Source organism: Pelmatolapia mariae, linkage group LG20 (assembly GCF_036321145.2).
Source record: "Pelmatolapia mariae isolate MD_Pm_ZW linkage group LG20, Pm_UMD_F_2, whole genome shotgun sequence".
Classification (NCBI taxonomy): domain Eukaryota; kingdom Metazoa; phylum Chordata; class Actinopteri; order Cichliformes; family Cichlidae; genus Pelmatolapia; species Pelmatolapia mariae.
Genome location: NC_086244.1, coordinates 6,606,189 through 6,623,458, shown reverse-complemented (window position 1 = coordinate 6,623,458; position 17,270 = coordinate 6,606,189). Strand labels below are relative to the sequence as shown.

The 17,270-nt window shown below is 41.8% G+C and overlaps 1 protein-coding gene across 2 annotated transcripts in view; it reads left to right on the top strand.

Moving 5' to 3' along the window:
* Window positions 1-15,507, top strand: part of spryd3 (SPRY domain containing 3) — a 73,532-nt gene extending 58,025 nt beyond the window's left edge. For both annotated transcript variants that reach the window (XM_063463870.1, XM_063463868.1), the window contains exons 9-11: window positions 3,539-3,658; window positions 4,535-4,686; window positions 12,249-15,507. In XM_063463870.1, coding sequence (XP_063319940.1) covers window positions 3,539-3,658; window positions 4,535-4,686; window positions 12,249-12,383 — 407 coding nt within the window. In that variant the 3' untranslated portion in view covers window positions 12,384-15,507. The remainder of the gene's footprint in view (window positions 1-3,538; window positions 3,659-4,534; window positions 4,687-12,248) is intronic.
* The last annotated feature ends 1,763 nt before the right edge of the window (window positions 15,508-17,270 follow it).

Here is a 17,270-nt window from a genome sequence, read left to right as displayed (position 1 = left end):
AACCAAGAAAGTAAGGAAGTATATTGTTCACATATGCATCAACTGGGGCCTCACTGGAAGATGAACCCAGGATGTATGTCATATCATATATCATCATCACACGGCATCTGCCATGCGGTTTTAACACACGGCAGATGCCATGTGGGCTTATCGCATTTTGTTTGTGATAAACCCACACGGCATCTGCAAATGGAATTTGAAGTACATTTTTAGCAGCGTGTGCACGTGCATGTGTGGGATCACGAAAGAACATAAATATTTAGGTTTAATTTTTCATGTTTTTGGAGTCAGTGAAGTCATTGTTCCCTGGGCAGGGAAGCCCGCTCTTTTCCGGGCAAACTCTTGTGTTACCAGAAAGTTTTTCTCTTCCCAGCTGGTCTCGGTCGTCAGCCAGGCGCTCTTAGTCGCACAGGAGCCACAGAGCCTGAGCTCTCCTTCTGAGGGCCCAGCGCCAAACCCTGAGCCCAGATCCATTTTTCACCCTCTTGTTGCTCTGGCTGTAGATATAACACCTGGTGGTGATGACAGCTACTGACAGTCTAAATCTATTATCAAGACTTCCAGTTTAACAGCATCACCAATCTGCTGCTTCGTTTAGCTTCCTTGGTCAACACCTCTATGCTAATTTTAAACTGCCTATTTTCCAGCCCTTTTTTCCCCTTTCCAGTATAGCAGTTTTCATCCTCTTTTGCACTAAAACACAGCAGATGCAGTGAAAGGCCCACTATAAAATAAATAATCATTTTGAAACGTGAATCATCCAAAGCTACTCTTTAAGAATCCAGGAATAAAAACATGGAACTGGAAATGAGCAGATGAGGTCCCCTTTAAGGGTCATTAACTTCCACTTACACCCACCATAAATTAGCTTTGAACTGGTTAAAAGCAAATATATTAAAGGCAAATAAAAGGGATGTGAGCATCGTTAGTTTTAGTAAAACCAGAATAGCATTTTATCATTCATCAGGCCATCAAAAGACTTGCACGTGTGCAGATCCAGCAGGAAATTGAACCTCATAGCTGAAGAAAAAAAAAACAAAAAACATCAACAGTCACTTCAGAGGTCAATAAGAGATATCAGATACCTGAAAAACTGAACACTAATATGGGTATATATAGGTAATAGTTATTTGTTTATTATTTTTATACATGTTTATCCGTGTAAAAGTCACTTTTTCAAGAGTGACCTGATGAAAAGATCTTTTAACAATGACAAACGTAAACTCCATGCAGCGAAAGTAAGGTGCAAACAAACTCAGTGACATTGAGCGGCTTCAACCAAGGTCATGTGACATAACTGCTGATGATGCAAAGTAGGTTCAACTTTTCATGCCAAGAGTTTGATGAACTACCAGTGGGTGCAGCTGGTTGGTAAATGAGGGGACAGTAAATGCGTTTAATGGTTACCTGAACAACCAGAGCCTTTAAATTTGCTCACAGTAACTAGTTCTGACTGCAGTACTTTTGAGCGCCTGTATTTTTTGCAGCAGAGCTTTTTGGGGGGCAAATATTTGGAAAATATAGTAAGAGTGATGGTCATACTGATTATGGTTTTTACACTACAGCCGTAAAAGCCTCATGGGGTTTTGCCATCACTCTGCTGGGCGGGTGGGCAGGCAGCGTGGACATCCAAGTTTATGAATGTGATAACTTGAGAATGAGGTGACATAGGAGTTTCAAATTCATACCACATGGGTATGAGTCTCAGTGACCTTGACCTTAAGGTGTGTCACAGGTCAACGATTGTTACACAGGTGTAAGACTCAATGGAGAAGAACTGGACTGAGGATATGAGAAAGGTGTGAGTGTTGATTTCTGGGGCTGCTTTTGTTAAACCTTCATGATAATTATGAGGAGATGCTTAAATTCACTGGGTAGATTTTTTAACTTAAATGGCTGCAGTTACACTCGGCTGGGATCCGATGACTTTGAAAGTCTGAATTTTTCCAAATGGCGCCCAGCCGAGTTCATTGTTTTATTTCAACATGTTTGTCCTTACAACACATCCACATAAAGTTCACGAGTATCCAGATTATGATATCTTGGCGTCTGCTGCAGTTCCATTATTTTTTTTATGTTTCTTGTGGATGTGCAATACCAAATCCACTAACTGCCAGCAAACTGTGAGCAAGAATATATAATTTGCTGTAGGAAACATCCCTCCAGCCACAGCCCTTGATGCTCTGCCAGGCTCTTCCTACCTTTCCTCTCCCAGTCAGCTAGCTCCAAACGTGGGCCCCAAACCTGGACTTGCACACCCGAGCTCACCTCTAGCGCCAGTCCTTGTCGCTCTCCAAAGCCCTGCTCGTCTATTTTTAGCTGTGCTGCGCCTCATGCCGGCGTGGCTCCACTGTTTGCCTAGTGTGTGGTGTTGTGACAAGGGCCCGCATGGGAGCCGTAATGATACAGTGTCTCTGTCTGCCTCCCGGTGCTCAGATAGAGATTGTTTAAACAGTATCCTGAGCCGGGGACGGGTCCCATGACAACTCCATAAATATTTACCAGCAGCAGCCACGCCGCTTCACTTGAGGAAAGCTTGTCTGCAGGCTACCTCTGCAATGTTTTTCTTTTGCCCCGTTTTTCCATTTTCGCTCGAAACTGTAGTGTGTGTTGTTTTGGTGATTTCCTTTAGATGTTGTTGATGCCTTTTTTTTTTCTTCTTTTGAGAAAAGTGTTTTTAGTAGTGGCTGGTTTTTTTTTTCCGCCTTTACACGTCACCATCCTGCTGGAATGTCAGGATGTCCTGTATGTTAGCGCTACGCTGGATGTACACACGTTGGCCTCTGTGGTAAACACATTAAAAGAAACACTGCGGTCCAGTTCACTCAAGTTCAGCCTTACAGCTTGAAACTTTATTGCCTATGTTACAAATACTTCTTCACTAAACACCTACAAATTAAAAGCATTTCACCAATGAACTGCTGCAGTCAGCCCTGTCAGGATGCGTCACACAAAAGTTATTTACAAGGGATTGCAAACTGTGGTGGTGTCCACAAGTGAAAGTTGCAGATACATTTGAGAGCAAGTGCTCATGCATGCTCATTAGTGGTTGTTTCTTTGGGTTACTTAAAATTGTCTGGTGTGTGAAGGAAGCTAAAATCATGTTACAAGCTGCAGCTTGCATGTTTTAGGGTTGGAGTAACAAAGCTGGAGACGCTAAAAGTTCCTTTGCTACTATTACTGCTGCTGCTACTAGTGTCAGTTTTTTGCTTAGATTTAAGTGATTGTGCAGTATTTATTGCTTTTTAATGAGTTACCCGTCACGGTTCGGGTCACGTTAATTTATTTAAATGTTTAGAAAGTGCTGGATACTGCAGGAAACTGCTAGAATATTATGTAAGAAATAATTATAGGCTGTATTGTTGGTGCTGGTTTCACGTCATGCTTTCATAATTTGTCATAATGATTGTGGTTTGAAAAAAAAAGTTCAGTGTAATTAATCCTGCAGAAATCCTGAGCACAAATAAACAGAGGAACAAATTCTTAATAAACTGGTTAAATGGATAGCTTACAGTTTATTTCTCTCACTCTCTCATAGATGATGGAAAGATCTTTCACGGCAGCGGAGTCGGAGATGCTTTCGGTCCTCGCTGCTTCAAAGGTGACATCATGGGCTGCGGCATCATGTTCCCACGAGACTACATCCTGGACGGGGAAGGTGAGAGGAAAACTGCAATTACACTGTCACTCATTAAAGAGGTTTGTTTCTGTCCTGAACACACCTCCGCGATTGTATCGAAGCTGTCATCTAAGCTGGTTATTTAAATAAACAAGTGAAACAATTGCTTGACAGTATTTCTTAAGGGCAAGAATCAGGCGTGCAGAAGGCGACTGGTTCACAGTCGTGTACCTGTCCCAGTCTTAAACATTCCAATTTCGTGCATTTTTTAGGTAACAGAATGTACGAACAAATGCACTTATTGCCACTACAGAATCAGGTCTGTTTTTGATGCTTTAAGGGGCTCAGGATCTCAGCTAGTTAGTGTAACTGTTTGGCAGACAGAGATTCATGTTGACTGAATCTTTTAATGATATTATGAACTGCTGATGATGAAATCCCACATTAGATTATTTTCCCACACAGGTTTGAATGGTGAACCCCTCTTTGTGTCTGTTTTTACACCCTATCACACTGTTGATCTTTTGCAATTTAATTTCAAACATTATAAGATTTCTGCCAGCTGTTATTAGTTTTACAACTTCTATATTTTGTTATATTCTCAATTCTTCTTATTGTACCATTTTCATGTAAAAAATATCAAATTATTATTTTTTCTAAACTTTGCATTTAATTTTTATTTACATTTTGTTCAGTTTCCCAGGATTTTTGTATTTACTGCTATTAAGGAATGTGTTGCACGTGAAAGAAATAATATTCAAACTTGCAAGTGGCCTCAGACAGCAGCTTATGTCATCTAACCATATCTGTCTCATCACACTGTGTTACCTGACCTTAGGTTTTATTAGGGAATGACTGTGAAGTACAGCAAGCTGCAGCCTCTTCTTAACCCCACAGTGTGTGCTTTGTCGTCAGGTGACACAGATGACTGGGATCGACTGGACATCCGCCCGGGTCACGCCAGCGTCCAGAATGTTCTGTACCTGAATGACGAGGAGGAGGAGGAGGAGGAGGGGGAGGATGGAGAGGAGGCGGGAGAACAGGAACAGGAGGGCAGGAAGGTCACGGTGAGGAACAGTTTCAAACACAACACAACCTTGTTTAATTTTTGCTGTACATATGTAAGGTGAGGTATGTGTGTTCAGGGTCTTTGGCCTGGGGCGGGGGGGATATTCAGTGCTGCGCTCGGTTAATGAACCCCAGTGATACTTATTGTGAAGAACAGATAGAATAGCAGAGCTCTCTGCTGAGCAGGTGCAAAAAAAACTTTCGCGTTTTTTTTTTCGGTACCTTTTGGAGCAGTTTAAGTTGTAACATCCCAGAGGATTGTACCGAGGTTTTGGTGATTGAAGTGTTTTTAGAGCTCTTCTTTGAGGAGTCTTGATGCATGCTCAGTCATCCAGGTAAGGGAATCCCAAAAATTGATTCTGTTCATCTGGAAGTAGCATTTGCAGTGGGAGAAATGTTTTATCACTCATTCAGTCTGAGCTGACTGCAGGTTTCCCCAACCTTATAAACAGTACATTTGCTCAATGACTGAAACTAGCACCACTGACGAAGAATGAGCTGTGAGGTCAGTTTCTTGATCATTAATATGCAAATTGTCATGACCTTTGATCAACAGCCACTGATCAATGACAATTGACCAATGGCCATGAGTTGGGGATTGGCTGCAATCACAGCATTGTAAGATGGTGAAAGATGTACCCTTAGGCCCCCTCCTTGATTCAGACATGGTCTTTCCCTTTTCCTTGTCTCTCCGCTCAAACCAGCGTTCCTCCCTGCCCAGAGTGTCCACTGTCCTGTAGGTGTAAATAGACTGCAGAGTCCTGGCCTGACGAGGTAGCTCTTCTGTGTTGTGCCATCCGCTTAGCCAGAGTTTGTTTGGTTTCCCCGATGTATAAATCACGGCAATCCTCCTGGCACTTAACAGCTTACACTATGCTACACTGTTTGTGTCGGGGGACCCGATCCTTGGGGTGGACCAATTTTTGGTGCAGTGTGTTTTGGGGTTTAAAAGCCACAGGGAAAATGTTTAGAGAAAATGTGTCTCTGTCGATACTCCTGACACATATTTCAGGACACATATGTCAAGAGTATCATATGCCATTGATCTGTGGTTGTTGATCAGTGGTCATGACATTTAGCATGACATGACATGCATATTAAAACTGACCTCACAGCCCATTGTTCGTCAGTGGTGCTAGTTTCAGTCATTGAGCGAATGTACTGTTTATAAGGTTGGGGAAACCTGCAGTCAGCTGACACTGAAGAAGTCACTTGGATGAGTGACAAAATGTTTCTCCTACGTCAAGATGAACAGAATCAAGTTTTTGAGATCTTCTCCTCGTGCTCTGGTTTCTCCGACTATTGACTAACATGCTAGGTTAAAGCTGCCTCTATCAGCCAATTAAATTCTTGCAAAAGAGATTATTAATCCAAAGAGTTTCACTTCCTGGTTAAATAATAAATAATAAATGAAGTACAGGTCAAGACCTTTGCACATAGACATTAACTAGCTTGATTTGAGCCTGCAATTCAATGGAGCAACGGGCTCATTTAGTGCTATTATAGTTTTTCGTTTCACTTTAATAAACAATCAATAAACATTTCATATTACGTTCTTACAAATATTGTAATTTACCCTTTTTACTTTTATCTCACATCCATGCGTGTACTTGTACAGAGTATATTTTCCACTTTCTTTTTCCACTTCTGTATTTTATTCTCAAGTTTGATCTTAAATGCCCTAAAGTGTTAAATTGAACTTGTTTATACCTGCAGACATCCTTAAGTACAGTAATGGAAGATGACCGTGGGTGCTGGGAGGAGTTTTTAGATCATGAGCTCTGCTGCAAAAGCTTGGTATTGTGCCTGTGATTGCCTGAGCATTCATGCTGCTATACATGATTTATCACAGCTATGATGTTTTCCACTTGCCAGCAAGAACCATAGAAGTCTGAACAAGTATCCAAAGTCAGCATTGTTGCAGTAAGATCTAAATTAATGTTGATTCTGGGAATTAAGAAGGCGGTATATACTTGTTTGCGTCTGATTTCACATGTCAACCAGCCACTATGGGAAACCAACTGAATGTGTAAATGTGAACACTGAGGTGGTGACCATCTTTGAGATAACGCATGACCTCTCACTAGCTAGACTTGTGGCAGGACTTCCTGTCCCAAATTCCTTTTGTAAGTGCAGATCCCGAGTCATAAAAATCGATCTTTTGGCAACAGGACGAGAGGCAGAGAGAGCTGCAGCAGATAGTTTGGCTCCAAATGGATTACATGAAGACGCAGAAAATGCTGAGACAGGCTAAAACTTCAGAAGAGTTGTGACAAACTCTCCAAGATGCTAGAGGAACAACCTACCCTCTTATACACTGAAAAATGCTTGTCTATATTGAAGATAACTGATTATAAATTAGAGGGTGGCCACTGCAAATATTGATTTTCTTTTTTCTATTTACAAGAAACCGGGGTACTTAAAATCCTCCAGTCGGGGAAGCTGGGCACTTCATCCTTTTTCCGGCTGAGGAAAAGGCTAGGTAGTGACTGAAAGAATGAGATGGTGGATACAAGTTGCGGAAATAGGCTTTCTTCTTAGGTTGGTTGGCCTATCTCTTAGAGATGGGGTAAGGATTTTAGACATGCAAGCAGAGAGAGACTGAAAATAGAACCGCTACTCCTAAACATCAAAAGGACTCAGTTGAGGTGGTTTGGGCATGTCCTACCTGGAGAAGGCCTGGGTTAGACCCAGGGCACGCTTGAAAGATTAGCTGGAGACCTGGGCTTCTCTGCTGAGGCTGCTCCCCCTTTGACCTGGGCCCTTAATAAGAGGGGTTAGGGTTAGGTGAATAGTGCAATTCCTTTAAAGTAAACTGGCTCTTGTTCTCCAAAGACCATGAAAGGTCAGTAAAATGAAAGCTTTTCTCAACTTTGAGGCGAGTGATTGAAGCGAACAGAAAACAAGGATACCACTGAGTGACCTATGAGCTGCCTCCTGTGGGGTTCTCTTATTCTTCGCCGCCTTCTTCTTCCCCAGCCTTTTCTTTATTGCCACCTTCCTCGCCACGACCTTCTTTGTCTTCTTTTGGTGCATTACTGCCTCCTCTTCTTTGGTGGTTGACACCAAAAATGAAGGATTCTCCACTTCTCTGCTATTTTGAGGTTGCTCAGTATTACAGCTCTTCCTGAACCACTGTCGGCCTGCCAAAGTTATTATGGTTAAACTAAACTACTAAACTAGACCATTGAAAAAATTAACTGAAACAATTTTGTGAACTTGAAAATACAAATTAAAAAAACTAAAATTATAGAGGAAATATTCTAGGATTTCTGATTTTTGTTATTACAAACTGTCTGATTAGGGATTGATGGATCTTGTGATTGAGGCTTTGGATGTCTATAAGACAGATCTTTACTGGTTTTCTTAAATATACAAAACTACAAAATACAAAACTATAATAACTCTGCCGTCCACTTCAGTAGACTTTCTACATTATCGTGTTCTTGACCTAATCTCTCTTTCCATAACATTTCTTTCTTTTCTTTAATGAATTTGCTACATAATGAAAAACATGCTTTATTGATGTTTTCTTATCATGAATAAAGTAGTCTCACGGTTTTTATGTCCAATCCAGAGTCTGCTAATTACGAGTTTGACTCTTCTATTGATCACTATGTTTCTTGATGTTACAAAAATTTTATTTTGCACTGAATATAAATTCCTTCCTGTTGTACTGCTGTCCCAGTTAAGTTGACATTCTCCATCTTTGTCCTTATGGATAATTTAATATTTAATTCTGTGTGAGCTTTTTTGATCGTGACTTTTACCAGTTTGTTCGACCTCTCATTGCCCAGAAACCACACATGTGCTGGAACCCACATAAGTGCTATTCCCTTCCTGTGTCCTTGGCACCGGAGCGTTCCCCTCCCTGGCCTTAAGTACTCTGGCCTAATTGCTGTGGAGAATCAGCTACACAGAAAGGTGGCACCTAAGGCTGGGAAGAGTTGAAGACACACCCACAAAGGCAAAATCACAGCAGGCCCTGCTCGAGCTGTATCAGTTAGGTTTTTTTAAAAAAGGTAAAAATGGCAGCTACCACTTCTTTAAAGAGCTGCTTGCTTGCTAAGCTGACTTTTCCCTGGTGAATAGTCTGAACATCATATGTGCTACAGACACAAAATATGCTTCCAACTGAAATATATCCATTTCAGAGTCACAAAAAATGAGTATTCAAGTCCATGAAAATAACATATAGATTGCTTTTTTGTGTGTGTGTGCGACTTCTTTACATTTTGCTATCAGCCCTGGCGGCCGTGCTTGTCATCTGTTTTTCTCTTAAAGGAATCACTCTAATTTAGCATAAATCAGTGGCTCTCAGTTTTTGGGTAGCGGACAATGAGATGGAAACAAAGGAAGTGAAACAAGGGGGAATAAATACGTGGAGCGGTGGGGGAAGTGAACTAGTGATTGAGACCACAAAAATTTCAGGAAAGTGTTTAACAAACCCATAAAGCAAATGAGAATTAAGACTACACAAACTTCTTTTTCCCACTAGAAGAGTCACCACCTGCTGGCCACTGGAAAGAATGCAAGTTTATTTAATTATACATTAAGTTCACTTTTCAGACCCTCAGGCTATTCTTGTCTCTGTATAATAATTGAATACAGCTTTGGATAATTTTCTTTAAGTAACCGAGGCACAAATCATGTGTAGTGTTTTGGATTGTTGATTGTTGGTGAACTCTTGTAAACAAAGAAATTTCTGTGTATATTTCGGTAAAACCTACCCTGAGGACTTCAGCGTGTATATCCATAAAGCTTAAAAAATGCAGAGCAGGTTTACATATTATAAGAGTTAAAGCATATATATATATGCCCTATATTTTTTTTCTCGAATGTATTCCTCCTCGTCTCCTCTGCCCTTCACTCTCCTGTTCGTGACTCAATGTCCCATTTTATGTGGGATTGATACAGAAAAAATGTCCCACATTTTGATTGGCTCTATTTTTAAAAGATTGAACACATTTTACTAGAAATGGGTGGCGCAAAGATGACTAAGAGACAGAAAAGACCCAGAAATACACTCATCTGCCACTTTGTTGCATAAATCTTGTCAGGTTGTCCTTTCAAAGCTGCCCCAATTCTTCATGCATTCCTGGGAGATGTTGGTCCATACAGACATGATAACGTCACGCAGATGCTGCAGTTTTGTTTGGTTGCACATCCATGATGCGAATCTCCCATTCTACCACATTTCAAATGTGCTCTATTGGATTGAGAACTGGTGACTGTGGAGGCCATCTGAGTACAGTGAACTCATTGTCCTGAGCTTTGTAATACGTCATCCTGCAGGAAGTAGACACAGACGATGGGTACGCTGTGGTCATGATGGAATGCAATAACGTTCAGGTCGGCTGTGGTGTCTCCACCATTACACCATCAGCCTGAACCGCTGATACGAGGCAGGATTGATTTCATGTTGCTTTTGCTAAATTCTGACCCAACCATCCAAATGCAGAAATCAAGGCTCATCAGACCAGGTGATGTTTCTGTTGTCTACTTTTTGTGAGCCTGTGTGAACTGTTGCCTTAGATTCCTGTTCTCAGTTGACAGGAGTACACCCTGTGTGGTCTTCTGCTGCTGTAGCAAAACAGCTTAAGGATCAGTATGTTGCACGATCAGAAATGGTACTAACAAGTGGTTATTTAAAGTTGCTGTTGCTGTCTTATGAGCTCAAAGGAGTTTGTTAATTCCCCTCTGACATCTGGCAACAACAAGGCTTTTTCATCAAGATAAATGATGCTCACTTCAAGGAGGAGCATCACTATGGCGTAAATACAAGTCTGTTAAATAGTTACAACATCTAATATGTCAGTTTTTGTTTCTGGATACAAATTTTCGTGTTTTCCCTGTATCCAAAGAATTTTTATTTTTTTGTTAGACTCATTTTCTTTTTTAATAAGGATTACCAAAGGTTTATTAAACCTAGCAACAATCATGATGTGTAAACATCTGGTCAGTGGTGTAAGGCGGTGCATGGAGGAGATGTATGTGCAAAACCAAAATCAAGAAAACAGTGGTGCTGCGGCGGTAGACGGCACAGACACCGTCACAGGAGTGGAGACGGGGTGTGATTTGAGCCCTGAGCACTTGCCAGGTGTTCCTCATTTCCTTAGTCTCCACCATCACACAAGAAACTCCTGCAAAAAGCCCTGGAACCGTAACACTCAGCACGTCTCACATTGTCCCACCAAAACGTCCTCTTTGCCCCTCGTTTGTGTTGTATGAATCTGGTCGCTCAACCTCTAACCTGCGACTCCATCTCAGTACACCATCTTGATGATGGTCGTGTTCTGTTTTGGTTCCTCTCTCCTCTGAGTGCATCTAAGGAATTAAGACATCCTTCAGGATGAGATTTAGAGAAATGATGGCACACTGGTGCTTTCCTTGCTGCATTAGCGCCACCTGTTGATCAGTCGAGCATTGTGAACCAAGAGAGAACCGTTAGAAAACATTCCTGAGGAGAAAAATATCTCTCCTCAGCGTTCAAAAAACTCCTCGAGGTACCTTTAACCTATTTATTTTCTGGCAGCTCTTCACGGAGCACACTTCGCAGCGGGATCTCGGTCATTATTTTATATTACTTACAACAGCAGAGACCGCAGCGACTTGCCTCACAATGATTACTTTCATATTCGTGTGTAACACGGCTCCTGTGGGAGCCATCGCCGCGGCCTGCATATTGCAACCCACACGCGTGCACCGTCTCACCACGCCTCACTGTAATGTGCACCCAGCAGCTCTCTGTACACTCTAACCATCTAACCACTTCATGTTCCAACTGTTGTTTTTTTATTGTTTTAATTACTGCAGTTCTTTACTCTGTCTTGACTCGTAGCTGCTCGGCTCGCTCGCCTGCACCGTTGTGCAAGCGGAGGCCGAGAGGTCACCGAGCGGGTGTGAGCACGGAAAACGCAAGTGGGTGAGAATAGAACGGCGTAATCCATGGATCTGTCAATGTTTACTCAGCAGGACACGTTTAAGTCTCAATGCACCGCTCCTTAACGTTACACTGCACCGCCACGCCGCTGCCGCTGTTGTTCAGGCTAACGAAGTATGTTTCCCTCAGCCTTCATCTCTAATTAAATAGGCTAAGCCGTTCTTTTTCGAGTGGGTGGTACAGTAAATGTTTGATATGTGACTCAGTCTGATTTTTAGAAGACGCAAACTCGCCAGTACTTTGCTTGTTGGTTTAGTGTGTCGGTATTTGCTCTCAGACTTGGAAAGAAGCCCTCGGTATTAGGATTGAAAAGCTTGTTGATGTTCTTTTGAGAGCAGCTGGATAATGTTTGATCACTTGCTGATTTAGTAGAGACATGTACTGTAAACACTGACCCACCCCCCCCATCGAGAATCCAGACATTACCCTGTCACCCATTTGTTTAACGATATTTCCTAACTGCACATAATTCCTGTTTACAACTGGCACGCTGAGTGCTCTCAAATTTTAGTATCGGCGATTATGTGAAGACTTTCCTTTCACAACCAATTATTCGAGCGCTCCATCAGCAAAAGGCTCACGTGTGTGTGTGTGTTTTAACTGTTTGATGCCCTGCAGGTGTTTTTCACGAGAAACGGGAAGCTCATGGGCCGGAGGGAGATGGTCATCCCTCCTGGGGGCCTGTACCCCACCGTGGGGATGCTGAGCAGCGGCGAGAAGGTGAAGGTGGACCTGCATCCCCTCAGCGGATGAGCCTGGGACTCGTGACGCCTTGCAAACAGCTGACTGCGCTGTAGAGCTCACAAACGGTAGCCTAGCATGCTACTAACACTCGCCAGAACGCACTCACTTCAGCTGCACTCATGCACATCGCTGTCGTCTTCCTTCCCCGACTTTTATTTATAAGACTTGTACATTTCACAGCCGTCACGGCAGACGGCCAGCCTCGTGGCTGTAAAGAAGCAGTGACAGGTCCTACGTGGGCTGTGTAGGTTACAGAGTACTTGCTGCAGGAATACACGGCTGCACCTCAAAGCGAGAAACTCCAGAGAGACATTTAACTGTTAATTCTATGCAATCTGCACTGCTGTCGTCCTCTCCTCTAACCTCCTCCTGCATGCAGTGTGTGTCTGTAATACTGAGCTGTTAAATCCCTCTCATGAGGTCTGGCACACTTAGTTTATTTCATTTGTCACAACCCCAAGCAAAGCAGAGCAAGGCCAACAGTTGTGCCGAGTCAGAGCTCTTTCGCAGTTTATGTTTCAGGGAATAGACACCCCCCCCTCCTCTTCACCTCCTCTCTCCTTGCCGCTCTCTTTTTCTTTGTGTCTCTTACTCTTTTTCCCAACCTCTCCTCATCCTCTCTCTGGGTGAGGGTGCCCTCCTCTGAGCGATCGGAGACCTGCTGTTGCCCCACCTCGCTCGCTGCTCTCCCAGAGCTGGCTGCAAGTCAGCAGTGGATCTGTCTCAGACGTGCATTAACATTCATTTTTTTGCTTTGTTTTGTTTTTTTGAATCTGGATTATTGCAAGTACGGTAAACACAACCAAACATAAGACGCTGCCACTGAGCAGCACAGACGTTTCCTCAGAGCGGATGAAGAGCTTTGTGAGTGTTTTGTAGTGAGATTACAAATGAAAATATATATAAAAAAACATGTCAGGTATATTTTCTATGAGGAATCTGTGAAATATACTTTTCAGTTTATCTTCTATGTCAGAAGTTCAGGGAATGCGATTTGTTGCACTTATGTGAAAGGGAAGCTGTTAAGGGAACACATGCACACAGCGGGTGGACAAAATAACAGAAATAACCAGTGAAATGCTGCCTGATGCAATACAACACACTACAGCCATAACAATAACCGCAAACCTAACAATAACCACAAATAAAACACCTCTGAAAGGAAAAGCCAACTCTGTAAACCTCACACACAAGCATCAGGCGCAGGGCTGTTGGATTCGATTGCATCACACTGTACTGTAATGTGATATTTTTGTACTCCCTCTGCATGTTTGCCCACTACATGAAGAATTATTCAGCATCTTCATTTTCTTTCCCTCAAAGTTTTGAGTGATATCTCTCGAAACAATCTGCTAGTTTCTCTCCCTTTGTGATGTAATATTAACTATGATGATGTTTATTTGCCGTTTGTGTCAGAAGAAAAATGTTTTGTCTTCGTGTTTGTGGCCACCAGCACTTTAACGATGTGTTTGTGTGACTGCGCAGAGAGCAGAAGCAGCACCGGGAGTCTGTGTCACAAAGTTCGATTCGATTCGATCACTTTTTCTAATTTTGCGCATCCAAATTGTATTTTTTTCCCCTTCCAGTCACCGTCTAGCAATGTAATTTAATTAATTTGCTATTAAATGCAATTTAATTTCTATCCTGCTAGTAAAAAAAAAACAAAAAAACGAAGCAGCAGCTTGCATCAGTTTCTCAGTTGCTCAGAGCGAGAAAAGGTCGCACTTTAGCAATATTTTTCAAGTGATAGAAGGCAGATGTGGTGGCAGACCCGACAGAGCACTAAAGTTAAAATCTGAGTGAAAGATCACTCCTGGCATTTCTTTCTTGACGGCTTGGTGCAAATCCAGGAGAATTCACTTTTGCAATCAGTTTTTGCCTTGAAGCTTTAAAAGTGTTTGTTTTTTCTTAGTTTATCCACACACTGAATCCCTCAGACATCATAAGAAAAGAAGGGTGATGTCAACAGTATGTCTCAGTTTATCTACTTGATAACGAAATCCTACAGTAGGAATTGAAAGAAATCAGTCAGCACAACCCTTTGAGGTTAAATTGTAAGAAAGAAATGTGTAAAATTACAGAAAAGAATGTCCTGTAATTATATAAAAAAACAACTTTTATGTAATTTAATTGTTTATCTATCTGTTAATTACTTTGATGTAGTATGAGTGGCTGTGAGGGAGGTCTTTATCAGTCGTAAAAGTCTGAAAAAAAAAAGAAGAAAAAAAGGATATATAGTCCAAAACATTTATCCTCCACTTCTTCCAAAGAAGTACAGACGGCCAGATTGGAGTTTTTGCCAGGCCGAATCTGGCCCCCAGACCTTACGTTTGACTGGATTAGTAAGCGCTGGCTATCCAAAGAGAACGAGACCCAGGTTAAGTTGCACTTTGGGACACAGACTCTGGAGCTGAAGCAATCTGTCGAGTTTGTCGGAGCTGGTTTCCACACATTTCTAATTTATGGTTAAAGGGAGAAAAGTTATCATTGTTATTCTGTATCAGCCAAATCAAACTGAATTCCTCTGCATCTTCCTATTACAACATCTGCATCCCTGTAAAATAAACATTCCTCTGCGCCTTCATAAAAGGTGCAAGCAGCAGGTTTCTTTAGCATGTACACAAAATCATTCACAGGTCACTGCAGACGGTGATGCTAGAAATCTAATGTGATGTAAAACTAATACACAGGGTTACCTATTAAATCACATCTGCTGGAGAATGCGTGTTTGTATTTAGTCGTCACGTGTTTGTTTGTTTTAGAGCCAATGATATAAAAATGTAATCATATATTTGTTTTTGCCTTCACATGCAGGGCTGGATAGAGACTTATAACTAAAAACTGTAAAGCTAGACAGCGCAAAGATACAAACGAGACACCAATGTGGGCAATGTTAGCCACATCTCCGTCCAGGGTTTTGAAGTCGCTTATACTGACGTTTACTCAGTTCATCAGTTTACAAAAAAAGTTATGCGGTTCAACCAAATTAGAGCTAAATGCAGTGAAGGTTTTTGTAGCGTCTCCAAACGTGTTCACCAAGAATTTATGTACCAGTTTAAAACAAAAAATTCTTTGCCTTGTTGAATTGCACTATAATGGCCTTGTTCAAACATGTTTAAACATCAATAAAAGTTTCAGTAATGTAACAAAGTGATTGTTTTGATTTCTCCGTGGTGGTGGATTTGGTGTTACTCTCAGGTAAGTCATGTTTAATGAACAAGGGTAAGTTATTTATTAAGGGCTAAAAATGTAAAATGTTAGTGTTACAATGAAGGGAAATGTCCTGTCCTGCAAGTAATTTTAATTTATTTTTAAGTAGTTGTATATTATGTCCTGCAAAGCTTTAATTACTTATTTGAAATATAAATCTAAAACATTATGTTGTAGTATTTTAGCTCCAGCTTCATTATTACAGTGATATACACGTTTATGAATCAGTAATATTTAATCCAGTAATATAATGTTTATTCCTGTTAAAGAAGCTCTCACATGAATCTTGTTGTGGAGGAATTTTGACGTTTTCTTTTTCAGTCGTTCGTTTGCTGCTGTGCTCGGGATCTCTGTCCTGTTGCCGGCCCCGTTTTGGCCCAGCTTTAGCTGTTGGACTGATCTCCTCACATTCGACTCTAGAATATTTTGGTACACAGAGGAGTTCATGGTCGACTCGATGACTGCAAGGTGCCCAGGTCCTGTGGCTGCAAACCAAGCCCAAACCGCTGCGCTGACAGCTGGTATGAGTTTGTGCTGATATGCCATGTTTGGTTTTTGCCAAATGGGCACTGAGCATTATGGCCAAACATCTCCACTTTGGTCTCTAAAGAGGCATTGTTCCAGAAGTCTCCACTAAGCCGTGCTGCCGTGTTCTTTTTTTCCTCCTGGCAGCCATACTTGTAGCTTTTGCTTTTTCAGTTTTCTGCTCCTGGGAAGATTGACAGCAGTCTTGAATGTTTTTCACTTGTTTCTCAGCATAGAGGATGATGAACTTCAGATTGTTTGGTTATAGCCTTTCCCAGACCGACAGCAACAACTACTTTAAGGTGGATGCTGATGGATTTTCTCCATATTCCAGACGAGCAAACTGCCAAAACCTCCACATTTTAGAGGTGATCAGTTAATCAAGTGACTGATTAGTATCTGACTGCTACTTACACTCTTAATGGAAGCAGTAAGGTGTACTTTCCTCATAACTGCATATGATCCTGTATAATGAACTTTTGTGCAATAACGCTGCTGCTTTAGTTTAGATTAAAACTTTCATTTGAGAGTCTAAATTCCTTGTTTGACCACTTGTCAAAAGTTCTTGTAGCGTGCTGCTTTTTCACGTAACCTCAGGGATGCACCTGGAGCAGCTGCACTGCGTTATGGCTCTAAAGCAGATCGCTTGTAGTCCCACCAGACCCACCGCAGTGAGTTTCAGACACTTCCCAGAAGTGGCAATTCACACTGCACCACTTTAAACGGTGCCAGGTCTTGTCCCCCCCCCCCCCCAACAGACGCCAGGTCAAGCTGCAAAGAACAGATGAGGAGGGTCCAAGGAGAGTCTGGTCAGATTTCAAAATAAAAGACCCCATGCAAATTTAATGTGTGTGAGGTGCACATAAACATGAAAATAATACCACAGTTTTTAAATCAGTGTTGTGGACTCTTGCAGCAGAAATATTGTGGTTTTCTGGAAACAACCCTGCTTCTTTCTGATTGGGCTAAACGTGGTCCCTTTTTATTTGTGTATGTATATATTTTTTTGTGTTTCAGTGATAGTTTTCCTGGACAATGAACTCCTAATTCAGGCTAGTGAAGTCATTCTTTCATGATTAGGATCTTAGCTTTTGGTCTGGGGTACAGATGCAGAAGATGGTAGGAGGGGAGTTTCTCTAGCCATTCCCATCTGCCTCTGAC